Here is a 22,097-nt window from a genome sequence, read left to right on the forward strand (position 1 = left end):
ACTACACTGAGCAAACATTCACGTGTAAAATACTAGCAATCTACAGCTGCCAACTTTACATATGTTATAGCGGTGATCCTTGATCTCCGTCCACCCTCCTTAGGAAACCAAAACATTAGTTATTTTCGACAAGGTATTTGTTCCAGAGTTCAGTTTAGCCAGTCAGACGTTCACGTAAAAAAAGAGAGACGGAAGTTAAATTCCGCCCAGATGCCTACCCGCTACTAATCACATTATTTGTATTAAAATGTGTAAAATTAGTATACGTATTTGTAAAGATTCCTAACGATCAATAATTTCATTATATCAAAAGTATGGTTGCCATTTCTATTATCCTATACCATGGTAAAACTGTGTTTCAGACAATAGAGAAATGTGGTGATTTAACTAGAAATGCTAAAGTTAAACTGCAGTTACTACCATGGTCATTTCCGTTAGGAATATAATAATAACTAAAGTGTAAAATGCCCTTTGTTTTTAATGTTTTAAGGAAGCATGAGAGAGAGAGAGAGAGAGAGAGAGAGAGAGAGAGAGAGAGAGAGACGGGGGGGGGGGTTTGCATTGCACCGATCAGATGAAAGATAGCAGGCTTTTGCCATGAGATGGTAAGAGAGAGGGGTGGGGGCACAATGTCGCTGTTTCGGCTTTATTGATCTCTCCCTCCCATTTACACACTGGGTCAGTAGTTTGATAAGAGAGCGCGCAGGATCATACAGAAGAGCGACACGCGCTTGTGCCATGCGTACCGAGATTTCCAACTGGACACCTATCACCAATCCCATCCGTCTCTGTCTCTAACCTGATGACGACTAATAATCAGATTAGCCAGCAGGACAGCCCAGCAACACATTGTATTTGTGGAGAAAAGTAACTGTTCCTGGATCTGCTGTGGATTTATCAATGAAGGTGCGCCTGGGATCAGGAGGTCTGATCATGAATCGGTACGGAAGGTCCGTTTTGATGCTTTTCATCGTTTCATCTCTTCATATATCGAGCCCATCGCAGTTTCCCAGTCCACTCATGTAAGTACAGTAATGTTGTTGTTTGTTTATGGGCGTGTAGTAAAGCCCCAGTGTTTAAAACGATCGATTCCAATAAACCTTTATTTCATTCAGGATGTGTGAATGTTTACGCGCAAGTTTTTCTGAGTGCGTAAGATTTGCTGTATGCACAATGCAGACTATATTGGTCTATTTAATGTTTATAAATATGGCATATTACTTCATTTTCTACTATGCATAATCATAACGCACATAAAATGAGATATAATCTGGATGCAATTTATTTTCTGCATTGACACATTTGGAGTTTTTCCCAGATTTTTTTTTTTAATGACAAATTCTTCTTTTGACAGTATTTTGCTTCATGCATTTTTTTTACCAAGTAGTGGTTTCCATTTCATTATCACTGTATGTAACTTTTATGTATGTAACAGGTTTTATTTCTTCACCTGGTACAAGGGACACAAGCAAAAAATACAAATATAATCCGTCATTGTTTACAGGTGTCCAGATTTTTGGTTGTGCATTTATTGTGTGTGTCTGGGCAGATGGTGGATCATTTAGCTTTTTTTATCTTAAAATATAGGAAATGCTTTTCAGCTCATGGATTCATATTGAATACTGATTTTCAGTTGACTGCAGTATAATATCCTAGTTAAGTCCTTCACAGTTTCCCAGGTTGTTTGTGTCAATACAGGGATGAATTGCACCTATTGAACAGTTGGGTTTAACATAATGTATGCCTAAATGGATATATGCCACTGCTACAAGCATTACACACATGTGTGCTGTATTTCTTAGTGTTGCATGCATTGTGATATATTTTATGTCTCATTTGACAATAATGCATATCGTCCTCCGAACACTCACCATACAGTACAATGAAGGTGAATGGGGACTGAAGTTGTCAGTCACAAACAATCTACTTATCTCTATCATCTTCTTTTGTGTTCTGTGGAAGAAATGAAGTCACGTGGGTTTAGAAAAGCACAAAATTGATTATTTTTTAAAGCACTTAAATTCTGTTTTTTTTAAATTGATGTAAGTTAAGTTTATCCTTTTGATCTGACCACCTGTTTGTTAAAACATGCATTTAGTAAGAATTAATAATACTTTAGGGTGGTGGGTAACGTAGATTGATCCATTTGTAATGGACTTATAAACGTGTTTTTGATAAATTGCCTCTTCCGCTGGTTTTCTGAGAGTTTGAGTCAATAATGGTTTTTATGGTGGTAGAAACCATTACATGACTTTGTCCTTTTTTAAATAATAGAAAGGTAATGAAAGTAATGAAAAAAATCACCCAAAGCATTTTCTTCTGGTAGGCTTGTGCCTTAAATACAGAGCAAAAAAAAGTTGTACACTGTAACTAACTTACAGTGTAAAGCATTGTATTTTAAAGTCTGTTTTATTTATTTGCATTCTGAATAACATTTTTAGATACAAATATATTTTGCCCTTGGGATATTTAATGGGCATAATGCTACCGCTGGAACAGCATTGCCCATCCCGTCCATTTACTCTAAAAGATACTTAAAAAGGAAGTGACCTAATTCATTCAGTTTTAGCAGCATAAGACACTTTGTTGTGCTTTTTTTCAGTCACTAGTTAGTGCACCGGAACATTTTTTCAAGTGAGATCTAATGTACAGTAGGATAGGACCCCTATAGAGATATGACGCAGGTGATCAGTGTTTCCGTCTGACAGTCAGAAACACCTGCCCCTTAGTATCACACTGGCCCATTTACTGGCACAGAGATGCCACACGTCTCACCTGTATATAGAGAAAAAATACACAATGTGCTTTAATAGGCTAGGCTGTATGTTTTAGAAGGTCCACATACATGCAGTTGTGGAGTCCAATATGTGGCATCTTGAAGGGATTGTTCACCTCCCAAAATTTAGTTGAATTATTATGTTAAAGTAGGATTTGTAAAAATTCCAATCGGTTTAAAATTTTGTTAGGTGCTGTATGTACACAAGATGGTTGGCGACCTTTAATCTGTTTAATGGACCGGTCACCATAAGTCAGTATGGGAGAGCTTGGGTAAGCGGGCATTTGAGCAAATATGTAGGAGTACCTTTAAATTAAAAGCAATATTACAGCCATTTCTAACTAAACAAATATTTTCCCACAATAATTACAACTACTTTATACCCATTCATGTGACTTGATCTACATTATGTGGGGTAACATTCAACACTGCTGCTTCCCGCATCGTAATATTGATTCGTCCCTCAGTTTTTAAAAACAACATGAAAACATGTTAACAGTTTTATTATAGAATTAATAGATTACACCGTAAACAGGAACGTTTTTATGTGGTTTGGTTGTTTGTTTACAAGACAACACCGTATTGTGGCCCTGAAAATGCAAAGTTTTTGATAAAAAAACTTTTACGTCTCCATGTAAACTATGTAAGCACAAATCTGTGATAATGGTGACATCATGTGCATGTGCTAATTAAGTTACAGCTGTTTCTGAAAGGGCTGCAGCCTTCGGAGGTCGCGTATGCAAGCTGCATACGTTATCAAGCCTGGTTTATTTAAAGGTCCCATTCTTTCTGTATTTTTGAAGCTTTGATTGTGTTTACAGTGCTCAATATAACACGTGTTCATGTTTCACGTGTAAAAAAAGGCGAAACCTTTTTTCCACACAATTTACTTATCTCTATACCGCTGTTTTTACTTTCTTCAAAACGGGCTGATGCTTTCCTTGTTCAATGAAGTCCCTCCTTTAGAAATACGTAGCGAGTTTTGATTGTGTAGCTTGTTTAGTGTGTTGTGATTCGACAGCAGCTTAGCTTGCTGTTAGCTTAGCTGGCGACTTATGTATACATACAACATCCAGTAATTACAATCACAATAACTAGCAAATATATCATGATAATAAAATATTATAAAACAACATAACACACAATCAAACCCTACTCAACCAATCCAAAAAATATTATGAATGTGGGCGGAGTTTAGTTAAAACTTCTTAATTTGAAGTCATAAACCCAGAAACCTGGAAGTGCTGTAGTCCAAACCGGCCATTCGCTGTAGACTTTGAAAGGCAAATTCTGTTAAAAAATATATCGCCTGGCTTTGAACTTTTAGCTTTATCATTTTACTATTATTTTTTATGCTATTACAGCAACATAACACGCTTACTAGGGTTTAAAAAATGGGATCAGGAAGAACGTGACCTTTAAGTTTAATGAGCATAACATTTGCAACTCATAAGCATATTACAACAATTTACAATTTAGTTAGAATAATAGTCAGCTTGTAATGTTTAATATTAATATTATAAAATAAGACTTCGGATTAAGAAACAGCCCAAAGACGTTTTCAGACGTAACAACATAAACAAACAGCTTTTGTAGAACACAATGTAACTTCTGGGAAACTCTGCAAAGAATCAATAACAATAGGGGGCTTTTAAAGTAGTTTATTTCTAATAACAAGCTAAATTAATAACAAGTAGATTACCTTAGTTCAAATCATAGCTAAAGCGTATCAAAAACTACACTGAGCTAACATTACTTTGTAAATGTGTACTATATAATGTAATGTATACAATGTTAACTAAAGATCGGCTGCCAAACCTCCCTTTACATAGCGGTGATCCATGTTCGCCATCTCCCCTCGTCTTTAGGAAACCAAAACATTTGTTATTTTCAATGAGCTATTTGTTCCAGAGTTTAGTTTAGCCACCAGTCATACCATTAAACAAACAGAGACCTGAAGTTAAGTTCAGCTGCATTCAGACTAGCAGCGACTAGCAGTAGCAGAGCGACGCAATCTCATTGATTTCAATGGAACCTTGGCGACTTCCGGCAACTCGAGCGACAGTGACCGTTGGCGACTGGATGGGGCGTGTCCAGTCCTGCAAATTATGAGCGACTTTCCGTAGCGCCCACCAATGAGAACGAAGCAGTGGAGTTCACTTCATCCGTCTCTCATCAGTTATTGGAGTGGACAGTACTCATGTGTTTATGACAACTAGATTTAGAAACGCCTCTTTTGCAAAAGACGAGAGACACACAGCGACAAAGTCGCTTATAATGTGAATGTACCTTTCTGCCTTGACCCGTTACCACGACAACGCACATGTGTCCGATAAAAAATGTCTATAGGTATGCGCGATTATCACCAAAAGAACGATGGATGGCCAAAATTTTGCCTTTTTATAGTCCCGGTTCATGTCTAGTATTAAAACCTACCATCGTCGGTCTACAGAAAGCTGATTGTTTGTATTTAAGGCTCTGTAGAAGAATGTGTATGTGCACAGCCGTGTAGCGTTTCTTTACAAGGTAACATTGCCATCTACTGGCCTGGCACACGTAATACAGCAGATTTAGTCATCTTTGTTATGTGTACGTGAACTTTTCATGAATACAAATGAAAACCTTTCATTTTTCACTACATTGTTGTAGTGCAAACTTGCCTATGGCTTTTATTTTAGGTGTACCATTCATTGTATAAATCTTTTTGATCTGGCACCATCTGCATATACAAAACATAATATCACATTTACAACAATGAAATGTGGATTATGAAATCAAATAACAAAGGTGATATATAATACAGGTGATAAATAAAGGAGAACTGATGAGGTGCCCAGGGCCTCATAGGACCATAAACCATTCTGCTCCAGCGTTTAGTGTACAGTGTAATGGAGCTTAGACAAGATTTCTTTTTAAAAAGTCTGGAGTAACAACACTGTTCTCCTGTCAGCAGAGCTCTAATCCTTAGCCTGTTAAAGGGATTAAGTAGCTTATTATAGAGGAGCGGAGGGAAAGCTCCGAATGGACCTGAAAAATGGATGTAAATGAAATCTTACATTTACTGGAAAAAATGAAACATATTATGATCATAGACAAATTACCATTTCAGTCAATTCATTTATAGAGCTGTAAGCATTTCCACTTTGACGACTTCTCTGATAGTCTGACATCTTTTAATAATCTTTTATGATAAAGTTTAAAATAATGAAATATAAATGAAGAGTAGGGGAACTCTTTACTTGAAGCCTTTTAGATCTAATGAATTTGAAGCATACTTTACTGTAATACATAATGCATACTAGCACCCAGGTGATTTTATACGTACTTGGTCATAATTGAACAATTGTCCTATAAGCAGCTCAGCCAGGCGCTATCTTCTTACATTATAAAATAAATCAATCTTTTTATTTATTAATATAGGTGTAATATGTGTATTCCTTTATAATGCATTATACAAATGTCTGGAAGACATGAAACTGGAAATGAGAAACTTTGCATCTCCTACAGCAACATTTTTTACAGGGTAGTGTGTAACATCCTGTGAGCCAGCAAAATCTGTGTAAGTGAAAGTAGCCTGACTGGTAATGACTTATTCATACTGGATTTTAAAAAGCGTGTGAGATTTCTCATTGCTGGAGGCATCTACTTGCAATCAGGATATTTTGACTCAGAAGACTTATAGCACAAAGTGAGCTGGTATGATCAGATCTGTCTACCACTGCTCATTAGAAACCACCTCGGCCAACAGATTGTCTCATTGCAACCTACATCTGTGTTTTTAGTCCCTGAGGACAAAACAGGCTGAAGAAAGAATAGGATGTAGACTGGAGGGGAATGGAAGAGCCGATATTAAATTCACAACTCTTCTGCGCACCATCATTTTTACTCGCTTTTTCAAATTCAGTTCTGCCTCCAATACGATTCAACTAGATTGTTCAATTATACTTGCAAATCATGATGGGTAGCACAAAAACTAATCTGAGAAGACTTTTGATGCCATACATATTTTAATGATAAATGAAATTAGCCAGTCAATAGCTTTAATGTGTAATTAACTGTTACATACATGTACAGTTTTATATACATGGTCGAACACCTGCACATCACTTGCCAATTTCTGTACCGAGAAAGTCTATGGTTTGTTTCAACTGAAGCGGAAGAAATGTCACTCACAATGCGAAAAAGCTAGCCTGGTTAGCCAGACCTACATCAAGATGTAAGGTCTGGCAACTCTTCACACAAACGGCTCAATGCAAGGGGCGGGATATAAGGTTGTCCCTCAAATACCTCTGCACGCAATAGGATAGCGCTATGACCAATCAGAGCAACGAAGAACGAAGTTTTCAAGTAGGAACCGTCGCAGCTCTGTCGTCATCATGTTAAGCCCGCCCCACAGACGCTACACACGATGTGATTGGCCTGACCAAATTTTGGTTTTTGGAGCTGTTAAGTGTATTGTGAGTGCCTAGACTAAACCCTGGCAGCAAATATATTTTGCGGCCGCTAGGGTGCGTCTAGATTTCTAGGCTACGAAAAAGCATTACTTTAGGGAGTTGTCAATCCCACAATCCACTTCGAGAGCACTGCGCTAATTTACATTCATTGCCGTATTGATTTGAAAATGCTATTCTCTAGTCACTGCCAGGAATTACGTTATTGTCACATGTCACTTAAAGAGCACCTATTTAATTGCTAAAAACAACGTTATTTTGTGTATTTGGTATAATACAATATGTTCGCGTGGTTTGTGGTTAAAAAACACATTATTTTCCACATACCGTACATTTTTGTAACTCCAGATTTCCCTCTCTTCCTGAAAGGCACAGATTTTGTACAAAACTCATCGATTTGAAATATGCTGTGTCCCTGATTGGCCAGCTAATCTGTATGTGTTGATTGGCCTAAATACCTCTGACGTCAGCCGTAAATGTGACGCTCCTTACTATGTTTAAAAGATTCGGTCACAATGCAATGCTAACAGGAGTTAACTTACATTCATGAAGCGGGAGGAATTATGATAATGTCGGTCTTGTCTACGTCACCAATCCCAGGAAGTAAACTGTTGCCTACAATCCGTGTGTTTGTTGTAGTTCAAGAAAAGAGATTTATGTTGGAGACGATAACTCATGTCATCGTTTACCTTGGGGTTTGTACCTTTTGCATATCGTTAACATGTATTAATACACACTTACACACCAAAGGAAATCATGAATCGAACCATAGGTGCCCTTTAATAGGCAAACTCATCTGCTCATTACGAAGATCCTTTTTTATCAAATAAGAACATCAGGTGCGGTCATTTATTATGCGTTTGTTTAAAACAAAGTCCTCCTTGACATTGTTGATATTTTTTATTAGTTGAATGATCCGACTTGCCATAGTTTATTCAAATACGATGGAGTATTGAGCAAATAATTTAATTTTGTCCTAAAAGTTTGCCATTATTTTATGGTTAACTTAACAACATCCAACATATTACTGTAACGTAATGCATAGCAATGATTAGTTGTCTGTTTAAACCCAATAAAGAGGTAATAAACTTGCTTACCTTCGCTTGAAACGTGCCAATGAAACACATAGCTATTGACATTTCTACAAGCAACTTTTTGAAAATCGACTCATGTGACTTCAGCAAATCTGAGTTATGTGTTTTGGCAAATGGTGTTGTAAAAACATTACTGACTTTATTAACTATACCCTGAAAGGGAAGAATACATACAGTATATAAAATCACTCAAACTCTCCAACACATCAACAAACATCAGAAAGTTATGCAAGTCTCTTCAACCAGCCCATTCCCATTGAAGGGATAGTTAACCAAAAATTGAACATTTTATATTGTTGTTACAAACCTGTATACATTTCTTTGTTATGATGAACACAAAGGAAGATATTTTGAGAAATGTTTGTAACCAAACCGTTCGTGGACCCCATTAATTTCCGTAATGCAAAATTGCTTTTATATAAGACTTTTTTTTATACAAAAAACTGCATGTTACACTATTTATAATGTTGTACGATTATATGCTACTGTATATCAATACAGTGTACTTTGTTCTGTATGTGTGTTAGTCCACAGAGAGACACAGGGGTACACAAAGGCTGTTTATTGTTTAAGGGATACGCCATTTTAAACACACTGAACTAGAGACTTGCAAAAAAAACCATATTATCTTAAATAATGCATTGTGGGTATTATAAGTATTGATTGCTTTTATATAAAATTTTTATCTTGATAAATATTTGAAATATCAAGAACTTACTTTCAGCTGCATTTTTCTCCCATGTCTTGCTTGATTTAGGACCTGATATAATGCACACTGATGTATTGTCAATATTACTGTAAATAATGTACAGTATTACTGTCAATAATAAAGATCATTACTGTAAATAATAATTATTGTTTAATAAAGGGTCACAAGTGTCCATTAATATCTATTCATTCCTCAAGAAGTTTTCCTCTATTGCTTTGATGGACTTCACACCCCTCCTTGAATTTCTTGCTTTGGATAATTTTAGATGTGTGATGATCACAAAGGCCATGAAAGCCATGTGACTTCATCCTGGTATTCATGAAGTCACTGTTACAGCACATATGGTGACTTCAAAGGGTGATGAGGATTGAACAGTGTTTCCACCCAAGGAGGTCTTGTACAGGACATTAGCATTCAATTTAATTTTTTAATTGGCTATGCTGAGGCATTGGATCGAGTGACTTTACATACCTGTAGTTTATCTGTATCCACCCTTTAATTACCAATTAGCAGGAGGTGTTGTAGGTTTAACAACTCTGGCCGGTTGCATAAACATAGCTGTGACTTTAAGACCGCATCTTAAGAATGATTCTAGCAATTAGTTAGGGCTAATCAGTCTTATTATTTGGATTTAAATTAGACCAATCTACCTTTCTATGTAACATAGTTAAAACAGTTATGATCAGTCTTGAAGAAAAAAAATGTATGACTATTTAAGACTAGTCTTAAAGGTTTATGCAACCGGCCCCTGTTTTGGCTTTTGTCAAACACACAGGGTTGTTTTTAACCCATAAATATTTGACAGAATACAATCTGGTTAAAAAATTAACACATACTGGGTTAAAATAACCCAATGCTGGGTTGTTGTTTGCAACCATGGGTTATAATAATGCAGCAGTTGGGTTAAAACAACCCAGCATTGCATCAATTTCCACCCAGTGGTGTGTTCTGTCCAATATTTACCCAGCATGGCATACAAATTACCCAGTCATGTTTTGTGTGCATGCACTGTAAAAAATCACTTAAACTGGATTTTTTAAATTAAATTTAGTTTGACTTTAGGTGAAAAATGTATGAGTTTTTTTTAAGTTGATCAAACATTTCACTTTTTATAGTGTTTACAATCTTAAATATTGATGTGAAATGTTGTTTTAAATTGTTGGTATTATTCATCATTTTTTTCATGTGGTTTTGTTAACCTACTGTGAAATACTTGTTCCAGTTATGCTTTTATTTTGAAATTCTATGTTGATAGTTTTTTTCTTTGCTTTGATGACTGATATTTTCCAGGTGTGTATTTTACCTCTCATGTTTCTTGTCTTTTGTCTAATGCTGTTACGGTAGACAAGCTGTACTGTCTTGTTTGAGTTGTCTGCGTACTTGTGTTTTATCAAATATTGAAGAAAAAAATAATTTCTGAATATAATTCATGGCTTGTTAGAAAAACTTAAAAATGAAAGGAAACAAATCCACGTAATAATCCCCAAAACTCTTTCTAGCAAACAAACAACCTGTATTTTCCTAAGTTAGATTTGGTGAGCTCACCAGGTTATTTTATTCAACAGATATGGTTTGCACTTTGGGAACAGGCTATTATATTTGAAACTCTGTTGCTTCATGCTATTTTTAAACATTATATATCAAAAGCACCTGTCATTGGCACACACTGCCATTTAATATAATGTGGTTGACTTGCGAGCTGCCCTCATTACGATGATTAGTTATTTCACAAAGACATTATTGCTTATGGGAAATCATATTTAGCGACCCCTAAGTATGCGTACAGATTGAATTTGTATATTTAATATGTTTGTGTTTGCAGGATTAAAGACTGGGTTGATCAACATCAGCAAGAGCTGGTATCTTTAGTGGGCACGGCCAGCGCTGGGAGCGATCTAACACAGGTCAGAGGTCAATCCGCATTTACACCTCATCACACCCACTGTTTGAATATATTGATATATGCATGTATTGATGTGTATCCTCTAGCTCAGTTGGTAAAGGATTGTGTTAGCCGTTCAAAAGGTCATGGGTTTGATTGAAATGGAACTCGCTACTGATATAAAATGTATATCTTGAATACACCGCAAGTCGTTATGGATAAAAGTGTCTGCCAGATGCTTAAATGAAATGAAATTTAATGAAACTCAACTTAACTATCGAAATATCCTGCAAAACAATCATTTGGCATTAAACTTTTATTTTTGTTACTCTCTAATGAGTTCGGCCTTTGTTATTGCAGATCTTTGAAAAGAATCAAAATTATTTCACTGTGGAATCCAATAATGCAGCACTGCTCGTGGAATCGGCAGCAAGGAATATCGAGAACTTTTTAAAGAAGCGAGCCGCAGCTCTTGAGGTAAGACAAAACTTTTCCATAAACGTATTCCTCGTATAAACAAACTGACTAATGGACAGTTACACTACATGCATGCTTTCTTATTGTAAACAACAGATGTGGTCTGTAGGTCTGTTCTATTGTAAATTAATGTATTACAGTTTTTTATTATTTAATAATCACAGAGTAAACACCCCTAGAGCAAGCAGTGAAGCGAAACCTTGAATGTTTGTCATGTTTTGTGTTTGCCAAGTTTTTTTCTTTTTTAAAGAGCATCCGAATAACCATTTTACATTTCCTTTGGTGTGTAAGTGTGTTTAAGTACATGTTAACAATATGCAAAGGTACAAATCCCAAAGTAAACGATGATGCGAGTTATCATCTCCAACATAAAAAAGATGTAAACAAGCTTAGTTGAGACGTTCTTAAGAATAAAGGTACAAAAGCTGTCACGGGTGCAGTGTTAAGTAAAGATTTTCCTAAAGGGGTGGTTTCCCAGACAGGGATTAGTTTAAAGGGACACTCCACTTTTTTTGAAAAATGCTCATTTTCCAGCTCCCCTAGAGTTAAACATTTGATTTTTATCGTTTTGGAATCTATTCAGCCGATCTCCAGGTCTGGCGGTACCACTTTTAGCATAGCTTAGCATAATCCATTGAATCTGATTAGACCATTAGCATCGCGCTAAAAAATAACCAAAGAGTTTCAATATTTTTCCTATTTAAAATTCAACTCTTCTGTGATTACATTGTGTACAAAGACCGACGGAAAATTAAAAGTTGCAATTTTCTAGGCAGATATGGCTAGGAACTATTCTCTCATTCTGGCGTAATAATCAAGGACTTTGCTGCTGTAACATGGCTGCAGGAGGCGCAATGATATTACGCAGCACCTGAAAATAGTCCCCTGCTTTTGTAAGTAACCAAGGGGACTATTTTCGGGCAGTGCGTAATATCATTGTGCCTGTGATTTGGTTGTTTTAAGTGCGATGCTAATGGTCTAATCAGATTCAATGGATTATGCTAAGCTTTGCTAAAATTGTACCACCAGACCCGGAGATCAGCTGAATGGATTCCAAAACGGTAAATATCAAATGTTTAACTCTAGGGGAGCTGGAAAATTAGCATTTTTCAAAAAGGTTGAGTGTAGGGTGGCCATTGGTGCCAGTTCCGCCGGACACGTCCCGAACATGTTTTCGGGTGCGTTCTCCGGAAGTCACGTTGGTTGACCGCATACATCATCAAGGTGTAATTTTCGGGTTCAATTTCAGAAAAGCAACCGTTACATTTCAGGGTAAGAATGAAACTACAATGATTATATGTCTTAAAAGAAAAAATCTTAATTTTCTTATGTATTTTAACTGAAATGTGAGAACCTCGATGACGTATGCGGTCAGGCAATGCGACTTCCGGAGAACGCACCAGAAAACATGTTCGGGACCTGTCGCGCAGAACTGGATCGAATGACCACCCTAGTCGAGTGTCCCTTTAAGCCAGGACTAGATCTTAGTTTAATTAGGAAATACAACTAGTTTTAACAAACATACCTTACTAAAAACATAACTTGTGTGCATTTTGAGGCAAAACAAAGCGCACGGATGTATTTTAAGATATGGCAGTGCAAGTTGTTTTCAGTTTGGACAGCTCTTACATTTATTTTAGTCTAGGACTAGTCTAATCCCTGTCTGGGAAACCGCCCCAAAGAGTTCATATTAGTACCTCAAAGATACATATTCGTACCAAATGTCTACATATCTGTCCCTAAATGGTGCACATTAGGACCTTTTTGAAGGGTACCGTCCCAGTTACAGCTTTACAGTTAGTACATTTATTTCTGAGAGCACAAAGGTTGTGTGTTTGATTACAAGGAATAAACATACTGAATAAAATCATCTGCCGAATGCCTAAATCCAAACAAGAGTTGTTGTTTTGAGCAGTTTTGTCTTTGAAAGTAATGTCTCATGGGAAGCAAAGTAAAAATTGCATCTTCTCTCATGTGTGCTCATACCGCCCTGCATCTGACCTGAGCAGGACTTTTGTTTGTTTGTTTGTGTGCAAGCTCACATGCCAGCTGGCTAGGCGCAGCGATGGATGGATGCCATTGCCAACAGGTTCTAATTGTTATCAGCCTTTGAAAGATTCCAGGTGCAGATGTGCCGGGCTTTCCCCCGATTCACTGGTGCCAGCCTGCCGACCTGGAGGTGTTTGGCATTCACAATGTATGTGTGGGGTTTGTCTGGCTGTGGGTCCATTAACATGCTGTTGAAGTCTCGGTAGTGGTCAAAAGGCTGTCGAGGTAATGATTGTATTAGTTTGTTTGAATAATGCAGTTGTCTTTCTGGAGACGAGAGAGAGAGAGAGAGAGAGAGAGAGAGAGAGAGAGAGAGAGAGAGAGAGAGAGAGACCATCAATCAGGTGTTCTTGGTCTTCAAGTGGCAGACTGACAGACCTTTGACAGTTTTCTTGCTTTTTTAATGTCTCTGTAACATACTTTTCTTTTATTGTTTCTCTCTGTCCCTCAGGCCGCCACATTGATGTAAATGCGTGGTTTAATCTTTTTTATCTCACCATTTGTCACACAAAATTGTTACATATGACGACAGGAAGAGTAGACCAGGCTGAAGTGTTTTAAAAACACTTCTCAGAAATGGAGCGCTGGTTTTATAAGACCGGCTATTGATGCTTTTTCTTGGAAATGCCACAAGGAAGCTATTTACTAAGACACTAATGAGGAGTTGTTGTGCTATTGTGCTGTCGTACAGTATGTGTGGAGACTATTTGTGCAAATGGTGTTGATTGCTTTTCTTCTTTAGTTTTGCATTTTTCTTTTAGATGTGCTGGCTTTGGCGTACTTTACTTTAACAGATACATTACAAGTCCAGTCTTAAAAGTTTGAAGTATTAATGTTTTTGCACATCCCTTATGGTACAAAATAATATTTTTTAGGATATTTATTTGATTGGTTGCCTGGGTAATGATGAAATGGGTCAACAAGTAGCAACCTGACAACCTTACAGCAATTCTTTGTAAAGATGCTGACCATCCTATTGTAAAACCCTAGCAATGAGATGATAACTTTGGCACAGTCAAGTGCCTTTTCTTTTTCTGCATTTGATATCGATGAGTGCTTCCCAACCTTTTTCCTTGCCCCTCCCACATTTATTTTGTTGTTATGTTGTGTAGTGTGTTGAGATGGAGCGAGCAAAACTTTGAATCATTATGTTGCATAAAAAAAACAATATTAAATATAGCTGCAAGCAGCGATTACCGGGGTTCAATCCTTTTGGACTACAAGACCTTTAAGGTCATGCCCGTGTAGATATTCAGCATTGTTCAAAATACATGATGAAAAATAAGCTACCAGACACACACGTTTTCAAAGTTATCAGCAAAAAACCTGCTCTCATTCAGTGAAATCTCTCCCTCTCTTTTCACGAAGCATTGACAAATAGACCACTGAAGGAAATGTGAGTGGTGCTTGCAGTGGTAAAACTCGGGTCACAAAATGCTAGAATCGTGTTAATGAGTCAAAAGAGTCGAACCCCATGTCTCTACGATGTTCTGATAGAGATATACCTCTTGCAAAACGGTTACTAGGGTATTCTCATTGGTTGCTAGGGAGTGAATTTCAATCCACCAATGATTATACTCAAAGCAATGAAAGGAATAATCCATGATGACTCATGATTTTAGATGTAAGGTTGCATTATTTTTAAGTTAAAATAACCACTAGGTGGCGCTATGACAAACTCGTGCATGCAATTTCAGGTCATGACTGTGTTACATCTAGCTAGTATTCTGGCTATACACTTAAGTTTAGTGAAGAAACAGTTGTATGACCATTGGGCTTGCTCAATGTCAAAGGTTTTGTTCAATTATGAGGCCAACTAGTAGTGCAGGCATACAATTTTTTTTGTATTGCCTCAGACATCAACGTCTCATATCTGGTGAAAAACTGTCATTTCGTTGCGGAGTTATAACCATTTATGTAAAAAAACACAAAAAATTAAAGGTGCAGTGTGTAACTTTTAGAAGAATCTCTTGACAGAAATGCAATATAATCTACGTAACTGTATTATCAGGGGTGTATAAAGACCTCAAATAATGAACAAATATGTTTTGATTTCCAAAGCATAATAAGTTTTTATCTACATACACTGCGGGTCCCCATTTTGTGTCACCATGTTTTTACAGAATCCCTTGACGGACAAACTTTGTTTAATAAGTTGCCTCTGATGTAGACATTTTTGTCATGTGGCATCTACCGTAGCTTCTCTATGCATTTCAAAAGCGAGGAGTCAGCCGTTGGTTGCAATTTGCAACCTCCCCACTAGAAACCACTAAAATTTACACACTGCACCTTTAATGTAATTTTTAGTTTTTTTTTTAATTTTTGGCCATTTCTGATGGAAATTTAAACATAACGCAAATAGAGTTTTTTGTTCAGAAGGTAATGTATTGTTCTTCCTATGGTCCTTTTGAGTCGATCGGAATAATCCTCGCGGAGTTATTTACGCTTGTTTTTTAAGCGCTCTTTTGCTGTGCAGAACTAACCGTAAGGCGAAACCTGGCATGTTTGGTATCGTTGAACTCGGCAACATATCAGGAAAAAGTCGCATGAAAATATGTCAAACTCAGCCTAAGTTATAAATATTTAAATGATTTGTCTGACACTAGGTGGCGCTGAGACGAAATTATGCATGCAACCTCAGGTCATGACTCTCATCACAAGAACCAAGTGTCTTGTTGATACTTCATTCCTGTCCCCAGTTATAGCCAATAAAGTCCAAGTGGCTGCCCACACTTCAAACGTTTGGGCATGGCATGTCAACCGTGAGTCGAAAGTTCAACTTATTTTATATAATTATTGATATTCGAACTCCAAGGATCATTTTAGCACTGGAATGGTTCCGACCTGCTGAAAAACCTTGGACTAGTTTGTTATAATCAGGGAAATCGGAGATATACGATATACATCTTGATCCAAGGATTCCAGGGATATGTCAAGTGCCTTATATCCCTGGAATCCTTGGATCAAGACAAACAAAACGTATATCTCAGATTTCTCCAGACAATATTTCTTTGGACAAGAATTGTGGGAGTAATGAGCATCAACGCGTTTGCCATCGCTGTAACACCCCCATAGGCCGATTGGGGTCATACTCTGTCAACCTCTCCCCAAATTGAGACCTACCATTTGGCCAAGTTTCAAGTCTCTAGGTCTTACGGTTTGGTCTGCACGATTCGTTTTACGGCAGAATAATAATAAAAACCCATAAAAATACAATGGGTTCGATCCCAAAGATCACACATACTGATAAAAATAAGTCACTTTTGATAAAGTTGCCTACCTGTATGTAAATTATTGCTTTAACAATCATGAGTCCTTCACGAACCAGTGATGGGTCCAGTATGCTAGCCGATGCTCTAACAAAGATGCTAAAGACATTTTAGCATTTTGTAAAAGAAAGATGCGTGCTAAGTCTCATGAAAACAGCAAAGCAGCTCTGATGTGACATTTTATTTACATTGAACTAAATGCTGAAGCTTACATAAAGCTTTACACCATTCATCTGCTGCATTGCAAGCAGTGGTATTTCCTTTAGGACATGCAAATGTGCTTTTCCCTCTTTGTGTCTTTTGATTGCTGAAAATTTGAATCGCAGACATCGCTTCAGCTTGCCTTGGAGCCCTGTTTAGTTGATTGAATGAAAGACTGGTTTAGGATTTCTTGCCTTCGTCTCTGTCTGTCTCTTTCTCTCGCTCTACCACACCATCCTAACATACACAAACAGACAGAAACCATCAGACTTCTCACTCCCAACCCCTGTGATGTTCTTTGACAATGCAGATGAAACGCTGAAGGTTTCAAGCTTGGCAAAGGAACGAGGTCTGATGTTTGTGTTTCAGATGTGGTCCGTAGGTTTGCGCACCTCTTTTTTTCTTCTGTATTTAAGGGAGTTTGTAATAATCACAGGTCCCTTTAACTTGACCTATCATATGTATCTTATTATGGAAGGTTTTTTTGGACTTTTTTAAATTAATTAATTAAATTATAAAATAATTAATTAAATTATAAAATAAAAAATAAAATCGCAAAATATGTCCCAAATTTGAAAATGAAATGCTAAAATAAAAATTAAAACATTATATTAAATTATTTCATTTTTAACATGATGAAGCATCATCATTCATCATTTTTTAAATGATGAAGCATCATTCCAGCCAAATTGAAAAATTAAATTAAATTGATGATTTGACATTTCATTTTCAATATAATCTTGAGTCAAGACTGACAATATTAAAATAAAAAGGCAAGCTTGAAAAGGAATCTGTAAATAATTTTTTTAAAAGGCTTTTTATTCATGCCCAAGCAATAATAGGGACAATATTAAAATGTAAAGTTCAGTAATGTTTTAATTTTTATTTTAGCATTTCATTTTCAAATTTGGGACATATTTTGCGATTTTATTTTTTATTTTAAAATGTAATTAATTAATTAAAAAAAGTCCAAAAATACCTTCCATATTTTATGAGATGGCAAATTTGTATGAATTTATACGAAGTGAATCGTAAAAAAATTTAATGAATAAAACATTAATAATTTTTTTTATAAAACTAGTGATAATAGGACAATATATTGCAGATGCCGGTATATCGGACGATATTTGGACTGTTTTTGTTATTGGCGTCAGCTGATAATTGTTTTTCAATTGGCCAATACATTTCTCTATTACTTAAATTTGATCTTTGTAATTAAAAAGACACTCAGTGTCACTCAATGTAAACCCAAGGTCTGATAGATGGTACAATGACCAATCATTATTAACTTTTTAACATGATGTTAGTGTAGTTTAACACACTTATCCGTGAGATATCAGATCCACATTAATTATGTCTTGTAAATATCTTACTTTAAAATAGTATATTTATAAATGTTATGCACAACAAATGTATTTTTCTGTTTGTCTCTTATTTACTGTAATAACATTTGTGTTGTGGGTCAGTGAAGTGACACTAATTATTTTGTGTCCGTATGGTTAAATCTAAAAGGGTTAAAATTTCAAAATAAATTTGCAGATTACTTGCATACATTCTCTTTTTTGAGGATCAAGTCAAACATTTCTGGTTTTATTTCATTTTGACAGAATATTTGGGGAATAATTGCAAAAATGTCAATGTGGTGTAACTAGTATTTTTTAAATGAAATTCTATTATAAATATATTTATTAAAAATGTGGAATAATATATAATCATCTAGTTTAGTGTAATACGATTTTTTTACATACTTTTTACATAATTTGTCAAAGATTATTTAGAAAACAGAGCTGTTTTCAGCGTATGTCAGGACAAATATTACCTAAGCGCATTAAATTTTTTATTTAGAAATAACTAATAAAATTATATTTTAAAATTATAATTTTTTTGATGATTACGCTTACATGCCATCAAGGTGGATAAAATATTTTATATTTCTCATTCTTTGGCGCAATAGGCTTTATGCCCAGCTGCACTACTTCCTGAACTTCAGCCAGCTCCTTGTTTCCTGTCTGCCATTATTGGCCAAACTGATTAATCCAGGTGTGTCTGATTATTGTTGTTGTGACTGCTGAGGTCAGGCACACCTGGATTAATCAGTTTGTCCAATAATGGCAGACAGGAAAGTTCAGGAAGTAGTGCAGCTGGGCATAAAGCCTATTGGCGGTTACACCATTTGACATTTTCAGGTCCATTCAGTCCTAACTAATTTTTTATTGCACTAATAATATACACTATTTGCATTTAAAATAAACCTAATGCATGCTTTTAAAACAAGTTTTTTTTTATTAAGATTTTTGAATTTCTCATCTTGCCAAACCGTTTTTGCCACTGACCCCTATATCAGCATCATATCGGCCATACAACTTTCTTAATATCGGAATCGGCATCAGCCATTGAAAAAAAAAAACATATCGGCCACTAAATAAAACGCCCACCTAAACCAGCATCACAGGGGCGAAAGCGAATTGTACAAAAAAATTTGATTATATGAATTCATACCCCACCCCATAGAATGCATACGCATTGCCATGAAATTGTGTTTGTCATTTAAGATCAACATCTTTTAGAACGGTTATTGTGTCTCTAATCTTATGGTTTTTTTCTTTTAATTATTTAAAGATTTTTATTTCCTAATAGATATAATAAGTGTTGCAAATAAAAAAAAAATCTTTTTTTACTTCTTATGTTAGATTCACCATGGCCTGTGGATGTGTACATGATACACACAGGTTTATCTAGACAGGGATCAAAGACTTTTTGTGTTAATCTGTAAAAAACGTATACCTCACCTGTGTGTGCATAAATGTGTTAGTTCATCGATCCAGTAGCCAGGCTGACTGAGCCAAGTTTGGTCTTGGACCCACGTTTGATCTTGTCTGGTTCAGCATGCATTATTTAACAGCCCTCTCCTCTTGATCAACACTGTAGCTGAGATAACCAGCTTCAACCTACAATGCTCATCCTGGGGCGTGTTTGTGCCCAGCCGGTCTCTTTCTTAAGTGGGCGTACTGATCCACAGGGTGGATGTCGCCCGCTGGGCACAGGAAGGGTCCTCTTCGAATTCTTCAAATTATTTCGAATGCATCACCAAGTCCAGACATCACGTTGTATGCTACAGTTTGCTGCTCACGCCTACAGCTCAACTTTTCCACATAGTGAAATGTTTACTGCCCAATTAAACGGCATGTCTTCTTCCATCTGTGGATGGATTTTTTTGTCAAATTATCTTTAAGCTGCGCATGTTCGCCTTTCTGTCTGACTAAGTAGCTTGTGAAATGTTTACCGTCCAATTAACGGACACTTTTTCCATCTGGAGGGAGGATGTACAGATTTTCACAATTGGTTAAGTGTTTTCCTGTTTCAAGGTCTCTGAGGAAAATGTGTTGAGTATACTGAGACAAGGCAGAATGGCTGCAAATGCGTCAGAAATAATACAAAATAATACAGCCAGCATCACTTCTATTAATGGCTTTTCAGTAAGCGTGCATTTTGTCAGACCAAGGAAGTTATACATTTAAAGTAATTGTTATCTACAGAAAAATCACAGTGAATAATTCACCTCTTTCATGTTTCTATTAATAATAAATGTGAAGCATTTGTTGGAGAATAGCTGGATCATTGTTATGCTGGTGTACAGGGATACATTGTGTTTTGTGTGTGTGTGTGTGTGTGTGTGTGTGTGTGTGTGTGAGAGAGAGAGAGAGAGAGAGAGAAAGAGAGAATTTTCATCTGATAAAGTCATCCGGTGTTTATCTTCCAAATGTTTAATCTCAAGTTTAATTTTGTCTGTGGATCCAGAATCGGACTCATATATTAACCTGTTTAGCCAACTTGTTTTTATTTATTAAGTTTACCATGTATTATATTTATAAAGAAGGGCATTAAACATATCATTCTATATATCACTACAAAGGTCAAAGGGTTTAGATTTGATATAAATGCTCTAGAAAAATGAATACTATATTTTGTGGGACGACTGTAGAAAAAATATGCTTTTATTATAAAACTGCACGTCTGTCATATCCAGATGAGTTTGCACTGCCCAAGACCTTGTTCACACTGTCAATCCAAATCCGATTTTGGTGCATATCTGATTGGAATCCAATCACATTTGGAACTTGTGAACGGCCAAAAACTGCATGAAATCCGTTTTTTTCTAATCCCTTTTTTTTCTCAGGCTACATCCAGAGGTGGTTTGAAATCTGTTTCAAATTTTATTTCTGACTGCAAGTCTGACTGCTTTGATTGAATTTGTGAAGTTTTTTGTTATATCAAACGTAACACAGTCTCACCCCATGGCGTCAATATTTGACGACACTTGACCATGCGTCAATATGTTGACGCGGAGGGTATACCTTTCGCGTCATTTTTTGACGAACTGGAGACTTCAATACTATTACGTCCGTTGCATTCTCTTTCCTATTTTCTTACCATTTTCGCGTCGGTTTAGGGTTAGATTACGCAAAATTAAACAGTGTACGCGAAATTAAACAGTTGTCACCTGGCGTTGGGGTTAGAGTTAGGTACGCAAAATTAAACAGTTGTCACCTGGCGTTGGGGTTAGAGTTAGGTTTGGGTAGGGATGTAAATCTAACCCTAAACCGACGCGAAAATGGTAAGAAAATAGGAAAGATAATGCAACGGACGTAATAGTATTGAAGTCCCCAGTTCGTCAAAAAATGACGCGAAAGGTATACCCTCCGCGTCAACATATTGACGCATGGTCAAGTGTCGTCAAATATTGACGCCATGGGGTGAGACTGGGTTGGTAAACGCAACCCCAGCGCGAACTCTGGAACAGTCCATTTCTGACGAAATGATAGGGGTGTTTGGGAAAGTCCATGTATTGGAAATATAGTTTTTACAATGTCACGTTGAGGCAGATTGTTGTGCCAGCTCGATGTCATTGCCATAGAAAGAGTGCAGATAATCCGCAACACGACAGAATGCTAAAGGATGCACAATATGGACAGTGAATCTGTCAAATCGGATATGCACTAAAATTGGATATGGACTGACATTGTGAACACAAGGTACAATTGTTCATGTAAAGCGGTAAGAATATAACATCCATTTGCAGTTCTATTCTACAAACGTAACACATATAACATTTAAACAATAATAAAACAGATCAACAAGTAAAATAAAGTAGAATCAATGAGTAAAACTAAAAAACTTTTTTGAGTAGA

General features: G+C 36.4%; 1 protein-coding gene across 1 annotated transcript in view; it reads left to right on the forward strand.

The window, feature by feature from the left end:
- Positions 1-584: 584 nt before the first annotated feature.
- LOC135773761 (voltage-dependent calcium channel subunit alpha-2/delta-1) overlaps positions 585-22,097 on the forward strand; it is a 128,327-nt gene continuing 106,814 nt past the window's right edge. The window contains exons 1-3 of the mRNA XM_065283534.1: positions 585-1,022; positions 10,853-10,934; positions 11,273-11,389. Coding sequence (XP_065139606.1) covers positions 901-1,022; positions 10,853-10,934; positions 11,273-11,389 — 321 coding nt within the window. The 5' untranslated portion in view covers positions 585-900. The remainder of the gene's footprint in view (positions 1,023-10,852; positions 10,935-11,272; positions 11,390-22,097) is intronic.

This window comes from Paramisgurnus dabryanus, chromosome 9 (genome assembly GCF_030506205.2).
Source record: "Paramisgurnus dabryanus chromosome 9, PD_genome_1.1, whole genome shotgun sequence".
Taxonomy (NCBI): domain Eukaryota; kingdom Metazoa; phylum Chordata; class Actinopteri; order Cypriniformes; family Cobitidae; genus Paramisgurnus; species Paramisgurnus dabryanus.